This window comes from Sinohyriopsis cumingii, chromosome 18, assembly GCF_028554795.1.
Source record: "Sinohyriopsis cumingii isolate HCF-2022 chromosome 18, ASM2855479v2, whole genome shotgun sequence".
NCBI classification, from domain to species: domain Eukaryota; kingdom Metazoa; phylum Mollusca; class Bivalvia; order Unionida; family Unionidae; genus Sinohyriopsis; species Sinohyriopsis cumingii.
In genome coordinates this window covers 65,839,712-65,866,094 of record NC_142978.1, presented here as the reverse complement: position 1 = coordinate 65,866,094, position 26,383 = coordinate 65,839,712, and the positions used below count along the sequence as shown (strand labels likewise).

The window sequence follows — 26,383 nt, the reverse complement described above, 5'->3', positions numbered from 1 at the left end:
TGATGGGCTTAAAGAAGTAACACCATTAATACCAGAAACATCTCCAGCCTCAGCATATTTGGATTCCTTGTATTGAAATATAACATGTATACAATTTACATTCATAACTACTTTAGGAGAACACTGTTGGTTGTTAATGATTTTTTTTTGTTTTATTTTTATTTACTAAGTTTTGCTCTATCTCCAACATGTTTCAACATCATCTCCAGTGTTGACATGAGAACCTCTTTCTCCTTTGTCTTTAGAGTACTAATTGGATTCTATATCTATCAGCTGAACAGCTGGGTGTCATTCACACACTAATGTTTTTCATCCACATTTTCACTAATTTGCGTAACAGTGCATACATACTATTACAGCCTGAAATCGAATAAAATTTATTCCAGCAAAAAACAAATGCAAGATCTTACAAATATACTCTAAGTGTCCTTTGAACAGTCCAAGCTTAATATGCTAAAGAATATATTGCTGTGTTAAATACAGCACCTGGTTGATAAGCACAACACAGAACATATATGCTGCTCCTGTAACTACCATCGGATTGCTTCATAGTCTCAACATGTCTGCAACATTTTTCTTATCAATTTATCATCAATGTGAGCATAATAAAATATCAATATTTTGAGTTTCTTTATGATATTATTCCCTGCATATAATTATGTAAAGAAGAAATTATATGTAAACTGACAACAGATGAAGAATTGTGCCTGGAATGGCATTCCTTAATCAGCAGTTAATTAAATAATAACATAGATCTTCTTGTAAGGCTGCAGCATTTACCAATGTGTCTAGGCATATAAACAGTATTTACCAATGTGTCTAGGCATATACAAAGCATTTGCCAATGTGTCTGGGCATATACACAGCATTTACCATTGTGTCCAGGCATATACACATTTACCAATGTGTCCTGGCATATACACAGCATTTACCAATGTGTCTAGGAGTATACCCAGTGTACAATAACGAAAACAATGCCCTTAAATTGAACTGATTAAAAACTCAACCATTATTCTTATCGAGAACTGGGGCCCCGAGTGGCTGAGTGGTCTAAAGCACTCTCCATTACAGATCACTGCCATCTCACTTCTGTCTGTGTGGGTTCGAGTCTCATAATCGGCCAATGTGGGTATGTGAGAAAGCTTGCGAGTAGCTTCTTGAGGGTTGGTGGTTCTTTCCGGGCATTTCCTGGGTTCTTCCTCCACCATTAATACTGGCCACCATGTATAGCCTATCATGTGCTGAAAAATGGCGTTAAACCCTACAACAACAACTTATCGTGAACTATTACAAGAGCTATTCATATATAAGCCTCAGTCAACATTCCTACCATACATTGTTCAACTTGTAATCATTTCATTTGCAGTACGTCTTTTAATTCTGATTATAACATTTATTGAATATACTGTTTGTGACCAGTTTAGGTAATTTATCCTTAAGATCAACATAATATAGTTTCAGATGGATATATATATATATATATATATATATATATATATATATATATATATATATATATATATATATATATAATGCAACTAGACTTACTACCTTGACATATGTATCTGTTAACACTAAATGCACTTTACTGAATATACTGTTTGTGACCAATTTAGGTAATTTATCCTTAAGATCAACATAATATAGTTTCAGATGGATATATATATATATATATATATATATATATATATATATATATATATATATATATATATATATATATATAATGCAACTAGACTTACTGCCTTGACATATGTATCTGTTAACACTAAATGCATTACTTGCATGTTCAGTTACATGATATGTCAAGATTTATGAGCAGTTTCAAATGCAAGCAATTTACACCAGTTAACATTGCATGGATCATTACTGAAGGAAAACCAAACCAAGAACCAAAGAACTTGTGCAGTTAACATGCATGAGTAAATCATCTCTACAGTTGACATGCATGATTAAATGATCCCTACAGTTGACATGCATGATTCAATGATCTTTACAGCTAACATGCATGATTCAATGATCCCTACAGTTGACATGCATGATTCAGTGATCCTTACAGCTGACATGCGTGATTCAATGATCCCTATAGTTGACACACATGAGTAAATGGTCCCTACAGTTGACATGCATGAGTAAATGATCCCTATAGTTCACATACATAAATAAATGGACCTTACAGCTGACATGCATGATTAAATGATCCCTACAGTTGACATTCATGATTAAATGATCCTTACAGCTGACATGCATGATTAAATAATTCCAACAGTTGACATGCATGATTAAATGATCTCTAAAATTACAAAAGGAAAATCAATTTAATTTTTTGTTTCTGTTTTGTCGGTTAAGACTGCACTTTTAAGATATTATTGGTTATGTGAAGGTAAGTGCCTTTCCCAAGCACATACTGATGCAGCCAACTTGGGTGAGCTTTATCAGTTTACCATGGCTTCTTCAGGTGAAGGTAAATCACTCTGACATTCTTATCTTTTCAGAGATTTCATGTATGGAATGACAAGTGACAAAATGTCAAAGTAATTAGAATAAATATGAGTTAATGTGAAACACAAGCCAAGAACATACTGGCACATCTTGACCCAGTAGAGTTAAAAAGGCACAAAACATATTGACATATGAGGGGAGTCAATATTCTCTTGAGTGCAGTGAGGAGCAAAAAGGAGCATATTATCCAAAAAGAAAAGTAATTTATCTCATCACTCATAAGAGATTTGTTGTCATGAGTATGTCGGAGAAACCCCAACAATAAAGGGATCAATCACACATAAGAGATTTGTTGTCATGAGTATGTCAAAGAAACCCCAAAAATAAAGGGATCAATCACACATAAGAGATTTGTTGTCATGAGTATGTCGGAGAAACACCAAAATTAAAGGGATCAGTCTTTATAGATTGCATGACAAAGAAGTTGAACAGAAGTCCACTAGCAGAACACTTCTCCTCCCCATGCCACATTTTCCATGATATTATACTAACTGCAGTCCCCACAAGTGCAGTTGCTGTTCTGTGTACAGAAAAGATGAGAAATCTTGCTAGAAGTGCCACCTAGGAGCTATTAAACCAAGTTGCTCATATAAAGAAAACAATAAAATGGGCATACATGCAGATAAAATCCTTTTCTGTTTAGAGCTCCTATTTCTTAAAAAAATATTGATTCATTTATTTAGTTCATTAGTTATTCACTTATCTATAATTACCACAGTTTTTGTAGTTCTTGTTGTATTATTGTTATTGTCATTTGTTATGTACATGTATATATTTTGTCTTTCACTTTTGGTGCATCACTGTAGATTGCATATGAGCTATAAATAGGTGTTTGCAAGTATTAAAATTAATTGTAATGATGAGCTAGTGTACAAGTTTGGGGTGGTTTTGCATTGGATAGTTTAGTCCGGTGTGTTCTGTTATGACATGGGATGTTCTTACAGGTCATATAGAATTAGCATTGCAGCATGGATCAGATAGGAAAATGTAGAGCTGTATGGGTATATATAAGGATAAGATTTGATAATTATTTCATTTTTATTTCCTGTTGTCTTGTTTTAATATCAGTCTGCAGATGTGTTTAATGTTGTGTTTAGGTATAATTTGAGAGGAAACATTTGTTTGGATTATTCATTGAAATTGAAGAATGCTTCTTGACTCTGAACTGAAATATTATCCTGGGCCTTCCAGGACTATTGTGAATTTATGCAAAGGAGTTCTGGACAATATTATTGTGATATATCAAGACTGTTGGCACATCAGCACAATTGAGGATGTGGAATTCATTTGGAACACTTTTCTTTCGTGCTTGTGTAGAACATTTTAGGATTATTTTGGATTTAATTCATAATACTCATAAGTTCCTCTGAAATTTTCATTTTAAAACTTAGAGAATTAAATTATTTGTTAAATTTTACAACACTTATAGGTTTTGCCTCTTTCTCTTGCTTGGATTAAGACCACAGAGTTTGTATAACATTACAGAAACATTTTCTATGGTTACAATACTTTATATTAAGAAAATAGATGGCATAATTACCCATCCTTTTGTAGGGCAATACCAGCTAGGTTGCATGTTTTTCATTGAAGTTCAAACCAAACTATTGTGTATAGATTTTTTTAAAATTAAGCTCGTTCTATTGCGTTTATTGTTTGTCTCCGTTTTGTAATTGCCATCAACAAAGACTTGCTCAGAGTCAAAAGTGCATAGGCTTCTTAAAAACTATTTTTGCACTGTTCGTTGTCAGCTTTTACATTTATCTTATCAATCCCCAACTCACCACCCCTTGCAGGATCCAGTGTACTTGAAAGGACTACAAACCTAAACTGTGGTTGTAAAACATGCAATATAGGCCACCATGACCTTCTTTTGTAGTAAGGGTGTCATTCAGACAGAGATAATGTTCTCTCCATTTTTAATACAGTACCTGACTCCATTGATGACTCTAGCATGTGCAGAGCTTGAGAAATAAACTTAAAACATGAAATTAAACCAAAGTCAATAAAGCATGAAATAAGGATCATAGTGACCTACTTTTGAGATTAGGACATATTACTTATCAAGATGCATCCCCTCACCATGTGTTATTATTTCCATTAATATAGTGTGCAAAAAATATAAGCCAAATGCAAAAACGTGACTAATAATGTACAACTGATGCACATTTGTACAAAGTTAGCTCACTCAGCCCCTTCCCCAGGCTGCTATGAAACTCGCTCCAGTCTCATGTATAGAACCTACAAAGAAAGAATGGCTGAGATTCAATAAGCCTGTACATGTGTACATGTTCTTATCTGTACAGGAACCATCACCAGGGTAGTACATTGTCTCTCCGCTACTTTGTAGAGGTGTGGAATTAAATGAGAAGTTGAAAAAAAAATGAGTGAAAAGGAGTGAATATGATCAGCAAGAGGAGGAAAAGTAACTCTTAGTGTTACTAATTAAAGGATACTTAGTGTTACTAATTAAAGGATACTTAGTGTTACTAATTAAAGGATACTTAGTGTTACTAATTAAAGGATGCTTAGTGTTACTAATTAAAGGATACTTAGTGTTACTAATTCAAGGATACTTTTAATAGTTGAAAAGTTCTAAGAGTTGAAAGCCTTACTATACATCCTCACAGAATTTTGTTTTTCATTTTTCTTTCTTTTCTTTTTCTACTGCTTTGATTATGTCTTAAGTGACCCTAAACTCTGTATAAATACATTTTTCAATATTTTTTTCAGTGAAAGCCTTTTTTAAAGTATGTAATCTGATATAAAAAATAGTGCCACAGGGAAAGTTAGCTCAGGAAAATTACTGCCAACTTCTAAAAAAAGTTTTGCTTTAATAGAACCTAAACTTTACAACACTGATCACAATAGTTTTGCACATTTAACATTTGGCATAAAAATGAAGTCTTTAATGTTGCCCATTACCTACTTAGTTTTTGATGAGTTATTACAAATTATTAGCCTTTACATCATATGCATGGCTGTATTATTTACTCATGATTGATTCATTTGGGCTATATGGGAACTTGTACATTTATAACTGTCTCTATTATAGCATAGTAACTTGTTTTTAATGCAACAAATGACAAAAACACTTTAATTACTTTATGTGCAAAATAGTTATTCAAACATGGATGCAAGTTTATATTTTATACAAAATAAAACTTCGAGAAGTTGAAGATAGTTGTCCTGGATTAACTTTAACACTGCCACTTTTCTCTCAGCTCAGAAAAAATAAGTTATTACCAGAAAAATAATGTTTGAAATATATTCAGACAGAGTTTAGTCAGATATCTGCAGGCATACAACCATAATCAACCAAGTACATTCAGGAGATATTCAAGCTTAGCTCTAAAATTATTTCCAGTTTCTCCAAGCTTCCTTAGTGCCAGTTTAAATGCTGACTCCTCCACTATGTAAGAAATTTTCATAGGCAGTTAAATAACCAGTTGCTATATTACTTGATTTATTAAGTTTTCGTATTTCTAATATCTCATAATAAGACACTAAGTAATATCAATGAAAGTACTGTTAGGTTACATAAAACCTTTTTTTTTTCAGACTTCATTTTCAGTTGATTTGAATACAAATGTTACCTTGACTAAACATAGTTCTCAAACACTGGTTGAAAGCAGGAAGGGGAAGTATAATATCTGATTATCACAGCCATCACCCACTGGGTGATGGTCCGAAGAAGAATTATTATGCATGATTATCACAGCCCTCAACCAGTGGGTGACGGGAGGAAGATTATTTCTGCCAAGAACTTATAATTCGAAGCTGTCCAACTGGGCTGTAACTTTGAGACACATAGTTGCCTGAAGCTAAATTTAGTAGTGGACTCAGGTATTGATGTTTTCTGAGCTTATGTTCCAGTCTTCATTGTCATGATACATTTACATTTATGTCAGAGACAAACCTAGACATTGCTTAAATGGAGTTGGTGGGTGGAGAAGAAGAAAAAAAAAACAAGCATTAAATAAAAGAAGAATCAAAGAAGAAACAATTGAAAATGATCTTAAAATTTGTAAACTACATGTAGTTTTGTATTTGGTCAGATTAACAAACTTTTATGACAGTAATCATGGATGTATCTTTGAGTGTTGTATAGACAGCCAAATTGTTTTGACCTACTTCCAGGAAGAAGATAGAGGATGGAAATTATGAATCATTGCCTTCTTAGACCACACATCATGTATATTGCTTATAAGTCAAGTTAAACTGCAAACAACACAAATCTAGATCTGCTTTTGCATAAAGTACCTGCAGATCAGGGTCTATGTTGTTGTACTGATTACTCCTTGCAAACTGAACAGACCCAGTTCTACCAGCACATAATGAGACAGCAGATATGGGTCAGTGCATTTTGCAGTTGGAGTCGTCTTATAATATAGTATATATGGTACTGTTATTGTATTATACCTCACTAAAGTTATGCATGGAGGAAGTAGTAAAGAAAATGTCATGAGAATGTTAAAGTGTGATATGGAACACAACATAATAGTAACAAATATTGCAAATGGGTGATAAAGGAAGATTAGATTGGTTTTTTATTTAGACTAACCCCCAAAGAGTTCCCAGTTGCATATTGTATTCAGTCCAGACTCATTCAGTACGACTCGTTCATTAGCATTTCAAGGTACTATACTGTATATGTCCAGTTTAACAGTAATGGCTGGCGAGTGTCACATTGATTTTGTTTTAATAGTGGTGCTTGTGGTTATTCGTTTATTTTCTGAATATTTCACCAGCATCATGAGTGGCACAGATTAGCATATCTTGATATAGATTACACTTTTTAGTTTGGCATCCTAACTTCTGGCTGATAGTAAAGCTAACCCCTGTTTGCCAATATTAGGAACAAGTTGATCTTGGGCATATTTTGGCAAATCAGGCAGTGATTGTCATTGCACATGTATGTGCATGAATTTGTGGTTTTATTTGAACTTGCCAGGTCTTTGAGATCTTTTTGGTCTATGGTATGTTCCCATAGGAACTTCTTCAGATATGCCTTCCAGATGTTCAGATGTATATGTGTGTGTGTGTGAAATATGTGAAATAATTGGTGTAATATTTTTTTAAAAATCATATTTGTTCATTTCTCAGTTTGCACAAGTGAAAGGAATAATTATATTCACCATCATGCTCTATGTTGTTTGATGTGTTTGCCCATCAGAAGAAGAATTTGCGACAATAAAAAGTAGCATTTTGTGACCAATAAATGGATGATGCATTAACCTTCAGGCATGGAAATTATGTTTTACTGAAGATATTGGCTTGTCACCATTCACTCCTGTTAAGTTCCGCTGTACTACATTTTCAACAATGTTAAAAACCAAGTGTGATGCTTCACTCAGTTGAACATGCTCTGTGGATTGATACGGTAAAATTGTTAAAGTATGTACAGAATGAAACTTATAGCAACAGATCATGTCATTCCACACCTACCTTCTATTCATTCACTGATATTTGTATGATCAGAGAACAGTTGAAATTGAGGTGAATTTATAAAGGGGGTCATTTGAAAAGTGAGTTTATCTTCAAAGCTTTGAGTAAGGAAAACATGACTAGAGTATAGGAAAGAAAAATATGTATTTTCAAATGTAAATACAAGATACAGTACATTACATCTAATTGTACAAAAACCAATATATTTTCTAAAAATAGTGTTTTTGTACAATATGATGAATGTAAAGCTGGAAAAGAAACTATGTATGTACACCTATGTACTTTTAATATGAAGTGTGTGTGTATGTATATATATATATATATATATATATATATATATATATATATATATATATACACACACACACACACATACATCCATGAAGAAAAGACAGGGATAATTATAATTAATGGGGCAAGGGAAGGGCATTAGGGACAGAACAAAGAGGCAACCATCTGCTTCTGTCATTAGTTGGAGACAAAGATCAGTTACTCTAGATGAACTAGATAAATTTTATATAACAGCATCATCAAGCCTTTGTGTCTTTTCAACTTAAGACATTTCATTGTGTCTTTACAACTTAAGACTTTTCATTGTGCCTTTACAACTTAGTCATTTCACTGAGTCTTTTCAGCTTTTTGTCTAAAGACTTTTCATTGTGTTCTTCCAATGTGAGACTTTTCATTGTGCCTTCCATTGTAAGGCTTTTCGTTGTGTCTTTCAAACTTTAGACTTTTCATTGTGCCTTCCATCTTAAGACTTTTCACTGTGTCTTTCCAACCTAAGTTGTTTTCTAAACCTCATTGTAGGTCCTAGCAGAAAATAGACCAGAGAGGTTTGGATGGCTTGCAAGATTTTATGATGAGATCTACACCGTCCTGGATTTGGTAGTTCAGAGTCACTATCTGAGAAAAACCTGTAAGCTGTAATTCATCTTCTCAACATTTTGATTTTCTGTCCCCACTGGGCCTGTCAGTCCATATGTGCATTTATCTGTCCATCCAGAGAAACTTGTTAGAAAAATTGCACAGAAACCATTCAGCATAGACAGATGAAATTCACATTTACAAAGCACCATTCACTGAGTGCAGTTTTGCCAACTGTAAAATGAAATAAAAAAATTAAAATATTTTATCTCTGAATATTTTTAAGATTTCAAATTTGTTTGCACATTATATTTACAATTTATAAAGAATTTTGTTGTCTTCTGACTGACCTTCATGTTTCCATGATTTTGGGGAACTTATTTTAGTTTTGCTTGATTGCTAAAGCTGAATATTTAAAAATTGCATAAAATCAGCCAACATGTACATGTCAAAAATGTATATATCAACCATTAAGGATGGTCCCATAATATTTAATATTAATGCTGAATATAACTGCGTATCCTACCTCAGTAATAAAATAGAAAAGGTCAGAGTTTATATTCATTAGATGTCCAACATTTGTTTTACAAGAAAAGTTTCTTACTATCAGCTTCTACCTCGGGAGCACACTACTGAGTATTTTATGCCAAGGGAGATGACTCTTCAGGACTGAAGCGATCTATTCTGATTTGTGACCTGAGGAAACCTGAAGCGAATAACCACTTATTCACCTTGTTATAATAATTCAGTTAAAGTTATTCATTTCCCTGAAGAATTCTGTTCATGTCTGGAATGAATCATCTTTGTATTAGACTTTTTCCATACATAAAAAGTATAGTGAAGTATTTTTCTTATGAGGGAGTACAACATTCCCAGGTGCCACAAAGATGGTAAGAATTAAAATAAATTGTTAGAGGTTGTATGTTTTGTTTTCATATTTTTCAGTCAAACGATCATTAATGTCACTTATTTTGGGGATGTACCCATAGGAAATACATATGGTTAAAGATGAAAACTCAGCTGGTCTCTCTCTCTGTCTCTGTCTCTCTCTTCCTTATTGATACAAGAGGTGAATAATCCATACAAAAATGATACCCTATACAATTAATTTAATCTATGGCAGAAAAAATTATTAGTTGTTTGCAGTTTATTCTTTAAATTAAGAATTCATCTGAGACAGCCAATGTAGGAACATGCATCTATTTGTTTCAGTAACGAAGAAAAACTATGGACAGCAACCACTTGCCTTCTACAAATTAGCAAACATTAGGTGAATAACTCTTTTGGTTTGAAATCCCTTCCCTGAGTTCCATGAATCATACATGGCATGAACGGTGTTTGGAGGTGGCAAGTGGGGCGACTGCTCCAGGCCCCACTCTTGAGGGGGCCTCGCACTTCAGGCCTAAGGTCATCCTTATGAGTTTGTCAAGCTCTATTCTCCGGTAAATTGGAAACGCTAATACAGGCCACACATAACGCATGCAAATTATTGTTCTTAATTCGTGTCTTCATGTTACTTGAAAAATGACAATAATAATCAGTTTATTAGGCCAAAGGCATTGTCGTCATGTTATTATTTCGATTAAAAAAAACCATTGTCCACAAACAGGATTTTGTAATATGAATAATGAAAAAACTAAATTTGTGCGCCAAATCGCAGAAGTTGATCTAGTCTAGAGATAATCATGGTCAGCCCTAGGCCCCATGTACACCTAACACCGCCTCTGGTACATGGAGAACATGTTTGGAATGTCTCTTTTTATGCTGATATATGTAATTAGTGACTGAATATACCGACAGGATAAAGGAAAGTTTTTGCACAGAATCAGCAAGGAGGTAGGTAAGAAGCTGCAAGAATTATAGTCACCTTGTTAATTTGTAGAAGGGAAGTGGGTGTTTTTAATCATCTTTGCAGCAGTTATTTTGAATTTACAGGCGGTACATTGCAAAGGATATGGCTGTTAGTTAGCTCTGTGCCCTTATTCAGCTTAGAGATGACATTTCCCTTGCATGAGGAAATTGCACTATTTCTCCTGTTTTAAAGATAACAGCTTGATGCCATAACAATTTAAGCGAAGACATGAGATTGGTAGTAAAATGTTTTGAAAGCATTTATGCATTACTAATTAACTGGCATGGGGCCAAGATGAAGCATGTAGATACTCAAATGGAGCAGCCTAAAATGGCACGAAAGGCTGAATAAAAATGACAGACACCTAAATGGTAGTCTGCTTGGAAGTATTCTTTTTATCTTGTCAAAGATGAGGATGGCATATGAACAGATGATAAGACTGTCTGTCTATAATCTGCATGTTAGAAATACAACCATGATGCTAACATATATAAAACATCACCATCTTAATACTGTGAGACCTTCAGAAGATGAAAAGATCATTGAGTTGATATGTGTATTGATGATGTATTGTTTTGAGGCTGTGTATCATGAATCATATTGATATGCATCAGACGTGTATCATTTCACCCGTTATTATATGACTACTGTGAGAAGTGATAGTTCTTCATGTCACATGGTCATTAATGTTTACTTGACTTGTTATTGTCTTAGCATCGTGGCATTTGTACGATACTGAAGCAAATCAGTATGCAAGTTTTTCTCTGTAACATGTAATCAAACAATGAATGACCTTGAAGTTTTATTAAATAGTAAATCTATCTTATTAAGGTCAGATTGAGGTTTACTGGTTCATACAAATTTATTATATTCACCTCAGTATAGACCAGTACTTGTGTACTATTATTTTGTATACATATAACATTTCAGATATTTTCGCAGTGCATGAGACAGCATGCATTCTGAAAACAGGCATGTTACAAAGGTCAGTTTTCAATTGCGTAATACAACATTTCTTTGTTTTCTTTGACATGCATATTCTAGGTGTTGAAAGTCTCCGACTTTCTGCACTTTATCGTCATAAACTTTAAACAGTAATATGCATAGCATCTTGCATCATAGATAACATGAATAGTTGAAATTGTAAAAGAAAATGTCAAGTAAACTGTTCTTTTATAAATACCATATGTACTTACTTCTAGGGGCCCAGAGTGGTCTAAAGCGTTCTCCGTTACAGATCACTGCCATCTCACCTCTGTCTGTGTAGGTTTGAGTCTCTGATTTGGCCATTGTGGGTATGTGAGAAAGCTTGCCAGTAGCTTCTCAAGGGTCGGTGGTTCTTTCTGGGGATTTCCCAGGTTCTTCCTCTACCATTAATACTGACCGCCATGTATAGCCTATCTTGTGCTGAAAAATGGCGTTAAACCCTACAACAACAACAACAACAACTTACTTCTAAGTTGAGTCCAACTGCAAACAGTACAGATCCTCATCTGCCATCATGTAATGTACAGGTAGATCAGGGTCTGTGTTGTTTGTTCTACTGATTACTCCTAACAAACTGGAGAGACTCATGTAATGGCGCATGATGCAAGACTAGATGTGGGTCTGTGCAGTTTGCTGTTGGACTCGATTTATATATGAGTATATACGGTACTTGAGTGTACAAAACAAGTTGTTTTGAAAAATGAAGGTCTTACATTTTTAACAGCCTTAAGAATGCTGACAGGTTTTGCAATATCCAGGTAAAGGGTGCCTAAATATAGTAGGAAGGGAAAAATGCCTCATCTTATTTCTGATGTATTGTGTATTTCAGGTGCTTCCTTTGCAGAGAATTTCTACGGATTACAGAGGGTGCCAGGTGGAGATATGTCATGCTCAAAACTCCCTGGGAAAATATACTGGAAATCTCTTATTTGTCTTGTAAGTTAGAATAGTAGATCAGAACCAAAGATAGAAACCATGGACTGTAAATCAACATGCACTTAACTGTAAATGGCTTGCATGCAGATATTTCTAGGACTGCTGGTATATCAGGGTATATATTGTTCTATTTGTAATTAAATGTGAAAAGTATGGACCCTGATCTGCCAAATGAATGATGCCACAGTATGTCTGGGTATATGTTTCAAGCTGCTTGTGGTAATTCCTAAATAATTTATAAATTTATGAATAAATAAAGGAATAAATAGTTCCCAGTGGCATGAATAGTTTATGACTTTCCTTTATGCATCTCTTTCATAACCTTAGCATTGTGTTAATATGATATTGCAAATTCAGTACATACAGCCTTTTCGCAAAATCAAATTTTCTTAACTTTCTTATTGGCAATATTCATATTGCCATGCTAATTCATGCGTGTAAAAAATTTTGTGATTTACACAACTTCAGTACCGAATAATACAACATTACAAAATTCAGTAAGTTTAAAATAGTTATTTTTTCTTTGTTTGTATGTTTATTAATTGACCATTTAAAATTTTGCTGTTCTAGCTTTTTAACTTACTGGAAATAATCAAGATTGCAGATGTGCATGAAACTATAAGCACAGAAAAAAGAAATGATATTCCATATGAATCAATTTTATTTGTGTGTCCATTTCATGAACGGGATTGTTTGTAACCTACTTCCACATGATCTACAATAAAGGTTAGATATCAACAGAAGGCTTTCATAATGTTGGGATTATGGATTAAGAAGCAGTTTTTCTTTATAATGAAATGTTTATCAAATGATCATGATAAAGTGTTTTAAGATAGTTTAAAAACAAATAGGTATCTGTTTTATATGTTTTCTGTATTGTCGATTAGTCAGTTCCCTATTTTGACAAACCAATATTTGATATGCAGGAGGTATCACATACATTCAGTGTGTATATGATGCAGTATTGATGGTTTACCTTGCAAAATAGCAATCAGTTGTATTAGAACAAATTTTAATTAAAAATTAGATTTCATACCTTTCTTGAGAAATAACAGAAGTTGGAATGTATGCAGGAAAAATAGTGTTATTGTCCCCAATAATTTTCCTTGTTTGTAGCTTAAAAGGCTTCATCTTTTTAAATGTTTTACTGTAACCCATAATCGTCTATTTGATTCCAAGGTGAAAACACTAGTCATTACTATGTAGTCTAAAAATTAATCAGTAACATGACATTTACTAGCATTGGTTACTATGTCACTTTGTAAATTCTGTATTCTGCTATGAAAGTTGTCTCCCTTAGACTTACTGTGCTGTGTCACACATGTTGGATGAGGCAAATGGTGATTGTTATAACCAACATAAATGACATTTAATTTTGGTTCCAGTAATATCTGGTTTTGGGAAGTTCATCTGTATTATGTCATTCTGTCATAAATAATAATTATAATATTCAAAACTTTATCACCAATGCAGAAATTTTATTGACTCAAGTATCTATTAAATGTTCTGCAAAACTACATAATACAGTCAAACCCGGTTATCTCGATTACGTCGGGGGTGTAAAAAAATCGTCGACATAACCGGGTCCCGAGATATCCGGGTTCATAAAAACCGGTAATTTTAAAAATGTCCTTGAGCATTACTCCTGTCTCTTGCTGGTGTTTACTGGACTCCCCTCCCACTGCATGTTACAATAAAATAAACAAAACGCTTAATTGATAATAAAATGAAATGAACTAACCTGGTGTTGTTATCATTTATTCCTTTTTTATCATCATAAGTAATTTATTAAAGAAAAAATATATCTATGAACTCCTTATATCACATGTAGCGTATGCATCCATTACTGTAGTGTGCATCACTTATGTCAGATAACACACGACGCATTTTTATAATTGATGTGAATATTGAAAAACAAATCATGTTTGGTTGTACTCAGAGGTTTGAATATGTTATCAGATTGAAAAATGGATCAAAGAAAATCACAAACGAGAGAGTGAGAGAGAAACATCCACCGATTGCTTTCAGGCACCCGCCATTCACGCATAACGCGGTGTTAGGTGCAAAATAACCAAGATTGTATTATATCCAGGTTAATATATGACAGTATCTCGCAGATAAAGATCAATAAATGTTTTTGAAAATACATGTACATTGACTGTGAGTGCAAATGACACTCCTTTCGCTAGCATGGGTTACAAAGAGTATTTATTAAAGCAAGTTAATGTTGAGTAGACTACTTACCCCGCAGGCATCAATGCGAGTTTGTATCAATTATGATTCCAGATGGTATCTTTACCAGCTGGTTACGCAAGTTAGATCGCCACTTACAGTTTGAAAAATGAAAGATCGCATTGATAATAGACAACTGCCGTGCTCACCCACGTGTAGAAGGGTTACAAGCAATCACAGTGTATTTTCTTCCTCCCAATGCTACCAGTAAGCTTCAGCCACTCGACCAAGGAATAATTCAGGCTTTTAAAATCCATTATCGGAAAGCTTTAGTTTGCAATTATTTGCTTGCAGTTGAGGAAAAGCGATCCTATAAACCAACTCTGCTAGACGCCATCATGTATGCCCGTGCAGCTTGGAACAGTGTATCGCCGAAAACCATTCAAAACTGCTGGTTCCATTGTATTTTTCCGGAAATTTCTGATGAAGAATTTCACCAGCAGTGTTTAATTGCACAAGAAATTAAAGAGCCTCAATCAGAAATAGGTCTTGAAGCGATGGCTGATGAGATTGCGGACTCCATAGGCATTGCTCGGGATGAATTTTCTAATTATGTTCACGTGGATGATGATGCCAATGCCTATGGTGAACTTACTGATGAGGAAATAATCCAATCGGTGACAACGAAGCAGATACAATCATGCAAGCAAGATGATGATGATGATGATGATGATCAGCCTATCACTATCCCAAGCTACAGTGAAATGGCTGAATGCATTAAAAAAATGAAATTGTTTGTGGCAAGTGTCGACGGTGCCGAGCATATGTATGAAAACATAAGTGCTTTTGAATCGTTCGTTACAAATCAGCACCGGAGTAAACAAAAGCAGACTGATATTACTTCATATTTTCTACAAAAATAATGTAGTGCACATTATGATATGTTTATGTACTTGTGTGTTTTATAGATGTATAGATTCAAAATGAAAAAAGTATTCATTTTTTTATTCATATATAGTATGCGTTTATTGTACATGTACGTGTAGGTAATTTTACCGTATATTTTTGTATTTCCACTACATTATGTTCAGTTTATAATTCCTAGATATTTTGAAAATATTGCTGACATGTTTGGCTATTTTGTCATAAAATGCTATACAATAAATCGTCATGATATTACGTGCATATGGAGCAATTTCATGACCTGAATATTCAGCCGATCAGCACTTTTCCGTCTGCACATTGATTATTAATGTGTACATGTACATAATATTTCATTACTTGTATCTCCTTGATTGTTGTTTCTTGTATACATGTACTTCGGAACATAATTCATATCTGAAATGTACCTTAAGAAATAAAAGGGAAATGATAAAATACACATGTAGCTGACATCTAAGATTCTGCGTTTTCGTAAAATAAAGTTACATTGTAATTTGTACACACTCTTGTCTTTGTGAATCCTTGAATATTTTATGTAGTGAACATGATATATTCTTAATAAACTAATCGATTAAGCTACTCTTACGAACCAAAAATAGAAAGAATATGAAATAAACATGTGACTACTGCCGTAACGGACCAAAATTGTGCCTGAAAATCGATCGCTTTTGCTGACTATTTCTTGTACAATTTCTGTGAGATTGACGTTAAAAAGTTGCATTTCGTCGAATTAAGCGGGTCCACATGTTACTTCGGACCGAAACTTATGCCCGACATAACCGGGTTATCGACTTAACAGAGGTCGAGATAAGCGGGTAAAAAATAGCATAACAAAGAAGAATTTTTCGGGACCGGACCAAAACGCTCGACATAAGCGGGTTGTCGAGATAACCGAGGTCGAGATAAGTGGGTTTGACTGTATTAAAAAAGTTTGTCATGCACTTTCAGTCTAGTAGAACTACTGTTGACCAGTTTCAGGTACCTCCACAAGACTCAATTTCACCATCATAAATTTTCAATATTGTCTGGATTTAAAACATTTGATTGGTCAATTTTAAGTCAGCCGTAACATTCCACCAATCCATTTGCTGGATCCTAAATTTAAATTTAAGTATAGACTTAGTTCTCTTTGTGAAATTGGGACCAGAGCTTGTAAAACAATTTGTGACTGGAACCACTGCTAAAGTTAGTATTAAGTCCAGAGCTGGTTAAACATTTGTAACTTTGAAGCAAGCCACGAAGTCCTCAAATCCTTAAAAACAAGACTTGTATTCTCACTGTAGCAAGCTTTTGGACTTTTAGAAAAGATATCCAGAATGTAAAAATGTATGGCACTATGCCACAAGGTGAGTATTAATATCACCATGATGGCAACGTTTCTGACAGACATACAGTATACAGTGGTCCCCCTCTTATACGGCCACCCCTTCTGCATCGGGAAAATGGTCATATAAGTCTGGTGGCCTTTCCAGAGGGGGACTATATGAGATTGATGTGTATGTATATAGTAAGAAATCTACATATAACTTAAAGCAGTTAATATCTTCATTTAAAAGTATCATTAATTATTAAAATATTGTTTTGAAAACAGACTTATTTCAGCGTAACATAAGTTAATAATTCTTATTCTTAAGCACGAATGTGATTTGGGTATTGTTGGCATGCACATTGCAAAACCACTCAAAAGCGTTATTTAAATCTTGGTACTTACACTGTTTCTTATTTAAAATAACTCTCTTTCTATTTATTCTATTTGCCACTGCTGCAGAATATTCTCCTTATCTGTGATGATGCTGTTTACTGGAGTCTGCCCAACATAAAATTTATCGTCATGTGAACTCTCCCCATTGTTGTAAAGTTGAATAACTTTTACTTTTCCTTGTGGTGACATGTTAAAGCTTTGTAACAGTTTATTCCTATGTTGCTAACTGTACAGTACTGCAATTTAATTATGCAGATGAAATGTTTGTAGAGTGAATGAAATTCCTTTTTTATCAAGGATGTGATACATGTATTTTAAAGTCTTTTTCTGGTACCCTGTTTTGTTCAAGGTTAATTTCTCAGTATGTGTTAATCCACAGTTTCTATATTTAGCCTATGCTGCCTGTGTTATGATCTCGACAATTACATCTGGTGGTAATTATTATAAAAAGACAAAACTCTATCAAAACACTGCTGATCCCATTTCCTCTAAATGTCGGTGATAATAATCCTAACCTTAGCGGTAAATGTACTTGATCCAGCACTTCTTTGAGTAACAAAAACCTGACATCTGGAAACAGATATTGGAAAAGATAATTGGATTACTTATCTTACTGCATGAGTGAAATATTGGTTCTGGACACATATTAATAATAAAATGGGGATGCTTGTGAGGGGTAAATTTTAAATTTTAATGTGTTGTCTGCTGGTCAAATTAGAGGGGTGGCCTTTCTTGAGTGGTAGGTTTGAACACAAACTCCTGGGTACCAAGAGATTCTGGCCTTAGCAAGTGTGTGGCTGCTGATCAGGGGCCGTTTATGAGGGGAATCACTGTATAATGTAGTATGGCATTTTGATGTCCAACCATTTAGAAAGTGCATTGCTGTCTTTTCTTGGTTATACATTGATTCCAACTGCATACTGCACAGACCCAGATCTGCCATCACATAATGTGCGTACAAATGTGGCTCTATGCAGTCTGTCAGGAGTAATCAGCAGAACAAACAACATAGACCCTGATCTGCCAGTGCATGATGTAAAAACAGATCAGAGTCTCTGTTGTTTGCAGTTGGATTGGACTTAAAGTATCTGTGGCATATATATGTGTTATATATTTCAGACTATTTATATTATTCTTTTTCTTCAAGCTGTTTACATGCAGCTTATTTCATGCAACTATGTCCAGTTTGTTAAGCCAACTGTTTGCACTACAGGTGATTTTGCCATACATCAAGGAAAAGCTGGATAGAAAGTTTGAAGATATGAGGCATTTGTACAATTCATCTGGTAATAAGGTATGTAGCAGCAGTAAACAATTCATCTAGTAATAAAGTATGTGATAGCAGTGTACAGTTCATCTGGTAATATGGTATGTGATAGCAGTGTACAGTTCATCTGGTAATATGGTATGTGATAGCAGTGCAGTTCATCTGGTAATAAGGTATGTGATAGCAGAGAACAATTTATCTAGTAATACAGTATGTGGTAGCAGTGTACAATTCATCTGGTAATAAAGTATGTTGTAGCAGTGTACAATTCATATGGTAATAAGATATGTGATACCAGAATACAATTCATCTAGTAATAAAGTATGTAATAGAAGTGTACAATTCATCTGGTAATAAGGTATGTGATAGCAGTGTACAATTCATCTGGTAATAAGGTATGTGATAGCAGTGTACAATTCATCTGGTAATGAAGTATGTGATAGTAGTGTACCATTCATCTGGTAATAAAGTATGTGATATCATTGTACCATTCATCTGGTAATAAAGTATGTGATAGCAGTGTACCATTCATCTAGTAATAAAGTATGTGATATCAGTGTACCATTCATCTGGTAATAAAGTATGTGATAGCAGTGTACCATTCATCTGGTAATAAAGTATGCTGTAGCAGTGTACAAATCATCTAGTAATAAGTTAATTAGTAGCAGTATTAGAGGCAACAGAGGTAAGCACTTTCTTGTTCCGTTGTTGGTGTACATGCAGCTGTTTGTGTTTTATAAGATACAAGGAATAATGGCTGTCTCAAGTCTAATTAGGTCGTTTAGAACATTAAAAAGACAGCATGCATTTGTAAAAGAAAAAGCTCGACTTACGGAGCTGAAAAGAATAAGCTGACTTTGTCAACAGCTATTTACTTCTTTCATACACTGACACAGCTGACTAATAGATAAATTGTCACTGGCCGTTTACAATGCATGAAAGAATCTGAACGCACAGTACCACCACATTTGCAGCAATATTTTTGAAATTAACTTTTAAGTTCTAATCTAACACACATTTTCTTGTCCCTTCAGTTTCGTTATGTTTTTTTTTCATCCTTTGGATCAATATGTAGTGTTCTGTGACATTGTGAGTATGTACGCTGATTGTAATGACAACCCAGACATGTACTCAGTCATTTGCCATGTGATATTGACAGAATAGTTTTTTGTGGCAATGGCAGTTACTGTCTTGAAGAATTAGCCAGTACAAATGTATTGACAATTTCAGCTTCATTGGTTAATGAGTGTAATTCAAACTGTCAATTTTTAATTCATTTGTGCTTTACTTGAAATGGATACACATGTTCTGGTCCTAAAAGGGAGACAATTCCATATTTACTGTTGCATGGCTTTGTCAGTACTGCACATCAGCTTCATGTTAATTAAAATATTTTAATCATTTAATTGATTTAGTTAACTTCTTTAGAAAGCATATCCATAGATATCTAAATTCATGTGGCTAAATTTTGTTTGGGGAAATGAAAATTTTAATTTTCTTTGCATTAAACAAGGACAGTTACTGTTACCATCCCCAACAACAACAACAACAACAAAAGCAGTTAGTCAGAATTTGAGTCTTACTTACAGTCTCACATCCTTATTTATGCTGTGTTCATTGTTCATTGAACATCACTCGTGAGATATTAAAGGCAAGGTGTACATGCATGTACATGTAATTCACTTGCACTAGGTGTACATGCATGTACATGTAATTCACTTGCACTTGACAGAAGTTAAAAACTTATTAAGATCAATGTATATTGCTAAATTAGACTCACATGTTGTAAATTTTTAGTCACTTGAAATGTATGTTCCAGTCAATTGTAAAGTATTATTTTAACAGTGAAGAAATCAGCCAGGATTGTCAGAGGTATTACAGGAACAATGACTCTTATTTCGACTGTAGCAAGATAAACTGTTTCAGAATACACATAATTCTAAACAAAGATGACATTTTTTAAAATTAGCTTACTGCCTTTCACTTATCATATGGTTTGATATTCAAATTTGTTAAGTATGATTCATATATTATTGGTCAAAACTGGAAAAAGATGTGTTTTTATTGTTTTAGGAGGGGTTTTCCAGACTATTTCAAGCCTTTGTTGCCCTATATCCCTATGTTCATGCCAGCTGGGAAGCAATCATATTGGGATACCAGGCTACCTACATGTTTGGGAAGAGTGACTGGCACTCACCTCTTTTGCGTCTTTCTGGCTGCAGACTATACCACAGTCTTGAAGAGGATTTGCAGTCAAGTCAGCAGTCTAGTCAAATCAACTGGAAGGAGGCAAGGTAAACGCAGCCAAATCTTGTTTATCTGATATAAATTGTTACCACTAAAATTTGTTAACTAAACACACACAGCTTATGAATTGCTCTTAAGAAGTCCTTCCCATCTGTGGTGTAGTTTAAAAATGATGGTGAGATGAACTTGTAAGCTTTAATAGGCTGTATAAAGTTTAATATATATTATAACAAGATTATTTTACCATGCAAACCACAGATTGATCTGTGTATGTGTAACAATGGGCATATCTAAATCTTCAAAATAAAAGAATTTAGAGTTTTTCACTATATTTGAGAACATAACCAAAATAATATAGGTTAATAGAAAAGTTTTTCACTATATTTGAGAACATATCCAAGATAACATAGGTTAAGAGGAAAGTTGTTCAGCCTATAACCTGTGATCTGACTTCACAATGAAAATTATCGTTTTCTTTTCAGCATTTTGATGCAGACAAAGTGTTACTTATAGTTATAATATTCTATTACAGTTCAAGATTTTTTTCTCATAAAATGGTGCTAAGAGCTGCCTTGCTTGACGCTCAGCATTAAGAGGTTAGTGTTAAGATTGGGCCTGGTGTCAGGATAATGTGACATGGTGGGACATGATGCTACACGTCTGTGGCATGAAGCCTAGTGCTAGACATCAGTATTAACTGCCACAATGCAGACATCATAGCGATACGACTGAAAAATTGTTAAAGCTACATTGAAAGTCCAAATCACACTCACACACTAAAACAATTTTTCTATTTCTGTTTCCTTTCCAATTCAGTTTACTAATCAGAATGCTGTACGTCTTGAAGTATTTATTTAGCATGACAGCAATAGTCGTGTCGAAAGGCCTATCGGTGGGCGTGTTCTTCTTACAGTTTCTTGATTGGTGGTATACAAATGACACTGGTGCCACCTCACTCACAGCTCTACCCATCCCTGAACCACCCAAGGTCAGTATTGGTAATGTTTTACTTTTTCTGATAAAGGCATGCTTGAGATTGAGTTGTAAAAATGTGTCCATTAAGTGGATAAAATAACGGACTGTGATTCTGAACTGGCCTAAATTTTTTAATGATAAGCTCATGCTTGACAAGAAACCTGCCCCCATTTATTTCATGGTTTTATCAAATATTTACTCAATGTATAGAAAACTTAACTTCGTGGACAATGTTCATTACTCACTGATTAGTTATCTGTCAAAACCCGCTGGGCTTCACATATGTTTGTACATTTGATAGAAACTGTGGCAATTTTTAAGGGAGGCAAATCCATGCCTGTGTTAGGTCACTGTCCATTATATGCAACTTTGTTGACTTGAAGCCACTGTGTGTTGTCTGTTTTATAAAGATGTCTGCTTTACAAAGGAAATACTTTGAGGGATTTTCACGTAGGATAGCTTAAATAATGTATATGAAGTTGTCCGTTAAAGCAGATTACATTGTAATCTACATGTAATTTAACCTGACAATGGCATGAAGTTTGAGGTTACTATGAAAACATGCACTTTTGCTGTTGTAGGTTTTAATGGTATTTTAACATATATTAGTATATCATGGCAAGGAAATGGAGGCTAATTGCCTTTCCCCAAGCAGCTGTCCCAGCTGTTCTGGGCAGGTATCAAACCAGTGACCTTTCAATTGCAAGTCAGAATCTCAATGAATGGAACTACCATGGCTCCCAGCAATTTTGCAAGGAGTTCACACAGATTTAAGTCAATGATAGAGTCTGTGTTTAAGTTTCTGATATTAAAATTAAACTTTTTATGTCAGGTTTATCTTATCACTAATTATTTGACTTTTGATAACTTAATATAATCCACTTGGGTTCAAGTCTCGGTTTGGCCAATGTGGGTATGTGACAAAACTGTCAGTAGCTTCCTGGGGGTAGGTGGTTCTTACTGGGGTTTTCCTGGGTTCTCTTTCCACCAGCTGTATTGTTTGCCATATAAAGCATCTCTTGATCAGAGAAATGTGTTAAACCCTAAAACAAGACGAACAAGTTCAATTTAATATAAAACATAACATTGTAATAAATTTTTCAAATTAAAACTGATATTTCTAAGTCTGGCTGTTGGATTTAACAGAGTTTTTTTTGTTGTTGGAACTTTAGTGAGATTGTCAAAATTATTTTGTATTCCTTTATTTTCTTAAAAGATAATTAACTCCTTTCTAACTTTTTTATTCATAGAGGGATATGGAAGAAATGCACAACATGTACGGGGTATGTCCTATTTGTAACAGGACTAGGACAAATGACACAGCCCTTTCAGTCTCTGGGTAAGTATAAGAACAGTGTAATGCAGTAATTTAAGACAGCTGTCATCATGGATCCAATATCAATAATGAAAAATATAGATTGTAACTGCAGGATGAAGTCATAAATAACTCCCTTCCATTGGCTCTTTTAGTAATTGGCATAGTTTGACATAATCATCATTTGACTTCTTTAAGTGAAATTCGCATTTTTTTACAATTATTTTGCAAGAAAAGTAAACTTTTTAAGAAGTAAATCTTTTTGGGATAAGAAAAAGTTTGATTTAAGAAGAAAGTCAAAAGATTTGATGCTAAAATTTTGAACAATCTGATCCCTTTAGGCAGGCATTATGATTGGATTTGTTAAATTTATCTAATTTGTTGGTCAGAGCCTTGTTGATCTTGTACTTCTTGGTAATTTTATTAAGTCTAAATTCATGGATTACTTATTAGAATGATCTCTGAATTTTTATAAATAACTTAACATTCAGATTACAGCATCACTACCAGTTCTTACCGTAAATACTTTCTTCTAAGTCAAACTGCAAACAACATAGACCCCAGTCTGCCATTGCATTATGTTCTAGCAGATCAGGGCCTGTGTTATTTGTTCTACTGATTACATCTAACAAACTGCAAAGATCCAGATCTGCCAATGTGTATATGATGGCAGACCTGTGTCTATGTAGTTTGCAGTTGGACTTGTAAGCTTATATACACTATCAGGGGTCATAAAGCCTAATCTGTAACACATGTCATGCATCATCTTGCAGTGTCTGCATAATTATATAAAGCTTGGTCAGAAACATTCAGCATGTTTTTTTGAAAATATCCTTGAAATTGACATTTTTCTACGTGTGACCTTTGACTGTCTCCCAGAAACTCCAAGGGCAGGTGTAAAGGTATAAATTACATTGTACACAAGTTTCCTAAATTTACACCTGGAAGAAGATATGGTATAAGACAGATAGATCAAAAGACAGACCAGGACTATGACAATGTCATCAGTGCCTTTTAAAACATTTGTGGGGATAAAAATGTGAATTACCATAAAAAGTCTATTCCAAGTGGGAACTAATTTCATAGTCACAAAGCATGGCATGTCAGCTGAAGTACATTTCTGTGTATAAAATTAATTGGTCACAGTCTTCAAAAGGTATTGTCAGAGAACAATTTAGTCACTACAGAGTGCTCATGTATACAGTAATTTGCCTTTCCCAGCATAGTCTGTATGAAGAACTGTGGATGCTAAATGTACATGTTGGTATTTATTATCAATCTATCCTTTAATTCAATTACATAGTCAATGATACTTTCCAATCCATTAATTCATTTACATAGTCAATGATACTTTCCAATCCATTAATTCTTTTACATAGTCAATGATACTTCCCCGTCCATTAATTCATTTGAATAGTCAAGAATATTTCCCAATCAGTTAATTCAGTTTCATAGTCTAATACTTCCCCATCCATTAATTGGCATGGCATTGTCAAAGATATGTATCCATCTATTAATTAATTTATATAGTCAATGATACTCCCCCATCTATTTAGTTGAATAGTTGGTGATACTTCCCCATCCATTAATTCATTTGAATAGTCAATGATACTTTCCGATATAATTATTCAGTTACATAATCAATGATACTTCCCCATCCATTAATTCAGTTACATAGTCAATGATACTTCCCCATCCAATAATTTAGTTGAATAGACTATGATACTTCCTGCTCCATTCATTCAGTTACATAGTCAGTGATACTTCCCCATCCATTAATTCAGTTACATAGTCAATGATACCTCCCCGTACAATAATTCTGTTGCATAGTCAATGATACTTCCCCATACATTAATTAAGTTAGTCAATGATACCTCCCCATCCAATAATTCATTTACATAGTCATTGATACCTCCCCATGCATTAATTCAGTTACATAGCCAATTATACTTCACCATCCATTATTGCAGTTACATAGTCAATGATACTTCCCCATCCATTAATTCTGTTGCATAGTCAATGACACTTCCCCATCCATTAATTTAGTGACATAGTCAATGATACCTCCCCATGCATTAACTCAGTTGCATAGTCAATGATACCTCCCCATCCATTAATTCAGTTGCGTAGTCAATGATACTTCCCCATCCATTAATTCAGTTACAGTCATTGATACCTCCCTATGCATTAACTCAGTTGCATAATCAATGATACTTCCACATCGATTAATTCATTTGCATAATCAATGATACTTCCACATCAATTAGTTTTAGTGCATAGTCAATGATACTTGCCCATCGATTCATTCAGTTCCAGTCAATGGTACTTCCCCATCGATTGATTCAGTTGCATTGTCATTAATACTTCCCCATCTAATCAGTTGCATAGTCAATGATACTTCCCAATAATTGATTCATTTGCATAGTCAATCATACCTCCCCATCAATTAATTCAATTGCATAGTCAATGATACTTCCCCATCCATTAATTCAGTTGCATAGTCAATGATACATACTTAGAGCTTGAAATTAATGCTATCCTGTGGATAGCGATTTTGCTGGCAGATCAGTAAAACCCAGCAGTCACTAATCCATTGCAGCAGTGAAAATAATTACCTGTCATCTGTCACAGCAATTAGGAAGTGGTCATGAGTCAGCATTGGCTAGAATGGTTAATTGATATGTTTATTGTGTTAATTGAGTACCTACCAACATCCTTTGATTGACAAGGTACATTAAATGCTCATTGTGCAGATGGGCTGGTGTTAAGCCACTTATCCACTCATCAGGTAAATGAATGTGATTATTGTAAAAACAGTTTTCATGAATGTGAACTAGCCTAGGATACTACCCCCAAACGATGATTTTATTATTCAGGATAGAACTGAACAATTGGAAATGGTTCAACAAATCCATGAATAATTAAGAAATATATCAAACAATGAGTTGTAATATTTATATCTTTGCTGATAGATTGTATGGTGATTTTATACATGTGATGTGTTTGCAAGGTGCAAAGAAGCCAATGAAGTAACAGAAATTTTATGATGATAAGAGAGGGTGTTGTTGTTTATATTTAACACTGGTCAACAGTGAAATCATTACTGACTTGAAAAGGCCCTAATCTGTAGTATTTTGGTGTGCCGAACACGAATATAACCGTGAAAAATTTGTA

The 26,383-nt window shown here is 34.2% G+C and overlaps 1 protein-coding gene across 2 annotated transcripts in view; it reads left to right on the top strand.

Annotated features, from left to right (window-relative positions):
- Positions 1 to 26,383, top strand: part of LOC149776819 (peroxisome assembly protein 12-like) — a 32,837-nt gene that overhangs the window by 564 nt on the left and 5,890 nt on the right. For both annotated transcript variants that reach the window (XM_089941537.1, XM_089941538.1), the window contains exons 2-7: positions 8,758 to 8,866; positions 12,483 to 12,589; positions 18,619 to 18,699; positions 20,746 to 20,966; positions 21,736 to 21,907; positions 23,145 to 23,233. In XM_089941537.1, coding sequence (XP_089797663.1) covers positions 8,758 to 8,866; positions 12,483 to 12,589; positions 18,619 to 18,699; positions 20,746 to 20,966; positions 21,736 to 21,907; positions 23,145 to 23,233 — 779 coding nt within the window. The remainder of the gene's footprint in view (positions 1 to 8,757; positions 8,867 to 12,482; positions 12,590 to 18,618; positions 18,700 to 20,745; positions 20,967 to 21,735; positions 21,908 to 23,144; positions 23,234 to 26,383) is intronic.